The sequence below is a fragment of the Penaeus monodon genome, chromosome 2 (assembly GCF_015228065.2).
Source record: "Penaeus monodon isolate SGIC_2016 chromosome 2, NSTDA_Pmon_1, whole genome shotgun sequence".
Lineage (NCBI taxonomy): Eukaryota > Metazoa > Arthropoda > Malacostraca > Decapoda > Penaeidae > Penaeus > Penaeus monodon.
In genome coordinates, this window is record NC_051387.1 from 18,644,718 (window position 1) to 18,650,204 (window position 5,487).

At 41.3% G+C, this 5,487-nt stretch overlaps 1 protein-coding gene across 1 annotated transcript; it reads right to left on the bottom strand.

The window, feature by feature from the left end:
* Positions 1–944: 944 nt before the first annotated feature.
* LOC119579586 lies at positions 945–1,779 on the bottom strand (the record flags this gene model as incomplete). Its single annotated transcript, XM_037927512.1, is given in 1 exon segment — positions 945–1,779. A coding segment is annotated over 1 exon segment (304 nt), but the record flags the coding sequence as incomplete, so codon positions are not given.
* Between the last annotated feature and the right edge of the window lie 3,708 nt (positions 1,780–5,487).

A 5,487-nucleotide genomic window follows, 5' to 3' on the forward strand; every position in this document is an offset into this window, starting at 1 on the left:
GTTGGTCATACAAGGCTTTTATTAGTTGGATGATGTGTTTTGGAAACTTCATATCGTACATGTTATTCCATGTACGATATGAACCCAGTGGCTAGGTAGGCTCAGACATGAACCTACCATTAAAAGAAGAAGATACATATATATAAGGGAGTGGGAAAGAGAGAGGAGGAGAAGAGCAGCAAGGGTGACATATATAAAAAAAAAAGTAAAAATTTAAACTACTATGTTCAAGCTTGTGGGGGGTGTTCATTATCACACTACTCCTTTTTCAGTAGTTTTTCTAGCTGCTCTAAGCACTCCTCAAATCTCGCAAACTGCTTTATGAATTCCTTGAAAAAAGGACAATCATCCACTTCAACAGAGAGATCTTGCACAAACATACCTGTTTGTTCTTTAGGTTGGAGATCTGGCACAAACTCTGGTGCTTGTTCCTCAACTGGTGCTTGTTCTTCATCATGGAGATCCTTTGGCACAAACACTGGTGCTTCTTCTTTAACAGGATAATAATCTGCCAGAAACAATGGTGATTAACTTCCAACAGGGAGATCCTTTGGCAGCTAAAATGGTTCTCGATCTTCATCAGGGAAATAATCAAAGAAAAACAATGGTGATTATTTCTAAACAGGGAGATCCTCTGGCACAAACACTGGTGCTTGTTCTTCATCATGGAGATCCTTTGGCACAAACACTGGTGCTTCTTCTTTAACAGGATAATAATCTGCCAGAAACAATGGTGGTTCACCTCGACCAGGGAGATCCTTTGGCAGCTAAAATGGTTCTCGATCTTCATCAGGGAAATAATCAAACAAAAACAATGGTGATTATTTCTAAACAGGGAGATCCTCTGGCACAAACACTGGTGCTTGTTCTTCAACAGGGAGATCCTCTGGCACAAACACTGGTGCTTGTTCTTCATCATGAAGATCCTTTGGCACAAACACTGGTGCTTGTTCCTCAACATAGATATCCTTTGGCACAAACTCTGGTGCTTGTTCCTCAACATAAAGATCCTCTGGCACAAACACTGGTGCTTGTCCTTCGACATGGAGATCCTCTGGCACAAACACAGGTGCTTCTGGCACAAACACAGGTGCTTGTCCTTCAACAGGGAGATCTTCTGGCACAAACACTGGTGCTTGTTCTCCAGGAGGGAGTTATACCGGCATGAACACGGATGCTTGAGACTCTGACCGATTCTCAATAGAAGGCCTCTTGGCACTTCGCCCAAATAATCTGCCAGGGAGCTTTTCTATTGGGAGCTTATCCAAAGGAAGCTTTTCTAGTGGGACCTTATCCAAAGGAACCATTTGCAGTTTTCCTAATGGCAGCATTCCTAGAGGAATCATGTCCAATTTCTCAATGGGCAGCTTACGAAGCTTACTGAGCAATTCAGTTGGAATGTCTACAGGAAGTTCTTCAATGTAATCCAGACCGCCTAGCACTACTTCTCCCAAGCCCTTTTCAGCTAGAAACTGTTAAAATTCAACAATCGCAGCTGCAACTGCACTCGCAGAAACTGGTGCTTGTTCTTCAGCAGGGAGATATTCCGGCACGAACTTGCCACTTCCCCCAAGTAATCCGCCAGGGAGCATTTCTAGTGGTACCTTATCCAAAGGAAGCTTTTCTAGTGGGACCTTATCCAAAGGAAGCTTTTCCAGTTTTTCTAATGGCAGCTTTCCTAGAGGAATCATGTCCAATTTCTCAATGGGCAGCTTACGAAGCTTACTGAGCAATTCAGTTGGAATGTCTACAGGAAGTTCTTCAATGTAATCCAGACCGCCTAGCATCATTTCTCCTAAACCCTTTTCAGCTAAGAACTGTTGCAATTCAGCAATCACAACTGAAGCTGAACCCACAGCAACTGATTACATGGGCTCTACAGGCGGGAGCTGCTCTGCTACATAGCCCAATTGTTGTCCTTCAAGTGGGACTTGTTGTAATTACACAGGCTCTACAGGCGGGAGCTGCTCTGCTACATAGTCCAGTTGTTGTCCTTCAAGTGGGACTTGTTCTGCTACTTGTCCTTCAGCCCTTTTTATGATTAGCCAAGGATGATTTAAGACAATATTACCGAAATAGATTAAACTTACAAAAAGCAACAAAGCTAATCCTCCCTAGCCAAACTACCAAGACAGCATCTGTGCTAAGCACATTAGCGAACCAACAAGTAAAAAGGTCCGCAAAGTATTTTCCAAGGTTGTTTCCTTGTTACAGTGTTATTTAATGTAACTAGCCATATTCAAAATATCTTAAGGGATCTAATTACCTTGATACGAGAAATTGGAGGAAGAATGGGAGGGGGTGGGTGAGGGAGGAGGAGGCCAGAGGGAATGAGAGAGGAAAATGGAGAGAGGGAGGGAGGAGAGAAGGGGAGGGTGAGGGAGTAGAGGCAGAGGAAAAGGTGGGTGAAGGAGGAAATGAATCAGGAGGGTGATGGGTGAGGTAGGAGAGGGAGAAGAGGGGGGTAATTGCGGGATATGTAGTGATAGAGGGGAGGAGGAGGAGAAGAACGAAGGGCGGAGGGAGGAGCCGAGATGGAGTCGGGAGAGAGGGAGAGTAGAGAGTGGAGTAATTAAATCAATTTTAATTTAGTTTGATTCCATTTGTCACAATGGATATTCTTGGTGTGACATGCGGACCCAAGACTGTCACGACGGCAATCTGAGTTCGAGGGTTCGAGTCACCGGCCGGCGCGTTCTTCCCATGGGCAAGGAATTGATTGCCTACCTGTATGTATCATCATCAATAACGATATGCTCATGTTTGAGCAGCCGTGGACCTCTCCACCATCTTTCACCACTCAACTCGATCTTGCGCTTTTCTTTCCACTTGTACCATCGACAGCCCGTAAATATCTTTGATGTTGTCGCTCAGTCTTGTTTTTGGTTTGCCTCTTCCTCTGTTTCCTATCACCATCCCTGTCAGCAAGTTTTTCTCAATACTTTTACTTCTCATCACATGACCAATAAACTTTAGTTTCCTTTTATTCAAGATGTCCAACAGCTGGTCTTTACAATTTATCTTTCTCAGCACTTCACCATTCGTTCTTTTTTCTGTCCAGTTAATACATAGTACTCGTCTGTAACACCACATTTCAAAACTATTGACCTTTTTCTTTTCTTCTTCAGCACCCAACACTCAGAACAATATGACACAATTGGGAAAACTAATGAGTTCAATAACCTCAGCTTTGTCCGTAAGGTAATGCTTCGGTCTATCCAGATGTTTTTGAGGGCAACTGTGGCGTTTTTGGCAATGGGAACTCTTCTATTTATCTTCGGTGAATCATCATATGTATTAGTTAAAACAGCTCCAAGATAAGTGAACTCTTTCACATTTTCCACGACCACTCCATTGACTGTAACATGTTCATCATCGTTCATTGCTGGTTATCTTCGAATCTTCATGATTTTAGTTTTCTTGGCATTAGGAAACAAACCAGCGTTTTTGCTTGCTTCTCTAACTTTATCTAGTAGATATTGTAGTTCAATGATACTGCTGGCAATTAAAACTATATCATCGGCGTACCTTAGATTTGATATTTTATATCCTCCAACATCTACAGTTCCTTCAAAATTCTCTAGAGCACCTCTCATAATTGCTTCAGAATATATATTAAAAAGGTGTGGAGACAGAATGCAACTTGTCGTACTCCTTGGTTGGCTTCAAACTATTCTGTTGACCCATAAGTGGTTCTTACAGTTGCTTGTTGTTGGTCATTTTTTTTTTTCGGTAGGTTTATGTTTGAGCCGCCGTGGTCACAGCATGATACTTAATTGTAGTTTTCATGTTGTGATGCTCTTGGAGTGAGTACATGGTAGGGTCCCAAGTTCCTTTCCACGGAGAGTGCCGGTGTTGTTGAAATGTTTTGGAAATTTCATATCGTTCATGTTATTCCAGAGGATATCGTGATCAACAGTATCAAAAGCTTTCGAGTAATCGATGAAACACAGGTATAGGTCTTTCTGATGTTCTCTGTGATCAATTTCAGATTTAGAATCTGGTTTCTGGTACCTTTTCCAGGGCGAAAACTGCTTGTTCGTCTGCAGTTTCTTCTCTTAACTTCAACTTTATTCTTTCAGCAATAATTTTTAACAAAATTTTGCTGCTGTGACTTATTACTGCAATTGTCCTGTTATTGTTGCATTGGAGTGCATCACCTTTTTTAGGTATGGGAGTAAAGACTGATTTTACCCAGTCTTCTGGCCATCTTTCATTCCATATTTTCGTACAAAGTTTGTAGAAGTATTAAACATTCTTGATTAGTTCTGCTGTTATTTCATCCATTCCTGGGCTCTTGTTATTCTTTAATTCTTTTATGGCTTTTATAACTTCGTCTAGCAGTGGCGGTGGTTCATCTTCGCTGTCATTGAGTCTAATTAATGTTGTTGTTAGATATTTATTCTTTTTGTATAGGTTGGAACAATATTGATTCCATATATCATTGACTTCTTTTCCATCACATAAAACAAGTCCATCTTCAGTTTATATAGTGTCCACTGTAGGTTTAAATTTTCGTGTAATGTTTCGTACTCCTTGTTAGAGTTCTTTAGTTGTCTTATTGATAGAACAGTTTTCAATTCTCTGGCAATGTTCATTTGAATATTTTTCCTTATCTCGTCGCAATAATCTTTGAATTTTTTTATTTTGTATTTTGTAAATTACTTCTTCAACTGGATTATTGATACCTTTTGATTTTAGGCATCTTCTTGTTTCAATTTCACTTAGTTTTTCTTCAGATATCCAGGGGGACTTTGTCTTTTTCTTTTTGGCGATAGTTTCTTAAGCAGCGCTCAGCAGGAGTTCTTTTCCTTCTTCCCACAACTCATTTGGTGTTTTATCATCTTCACATTGATTGAGTAATTCAAATTTGTTTGACACTGTAATTCTGTGATTGTTATCAAGAGTTTTGTAGTCGAGCTTTAGACGTAGTGTTGGACGCTCCATCTTTTTGAGTCTTATTTGAAAGTCGATAGTTAGTAGTTGGTGGTCACTGTTGCAGTCGGCACCAGGTCTTGTCTTGGCATTTTTTATACAACTGGCACCTGTATGTACTTATGTGTGTGTATATGTAAGAGAGAGAATGATTACCTAAAAGGTAACACCGGCACTCTCCGTGGAAAGGAACCGGGGACCCTACCACGTACTCACTCCAAGATCATCACAACATGAAAACTACAATTAAGTATCATGCTGTGACAGTCAATGTCAGAATCTGACAGGGCACCATACAAAAAAAAAAAAAAAAAAAAAAAAAAAGAGGCGAGAAGACGTGCGAAAATACTGTTCTTCCTGTTCACTATAGCTGTTCTGGGGCCGCGGTGGCCGAATGGTTAGAGCATCGGACTCAAGACTGTCACAACGGCAATCTGAGTTCGAGGGTTCGAGTCACCGGTCGGTGCGTTGTTTCCCTTGGGCAAGGAACTTCACCTCGATTGCCTACCTAGCCATTGGGTGGGTAAGCCAGCCCAAGTCAGTGTCGGGTAA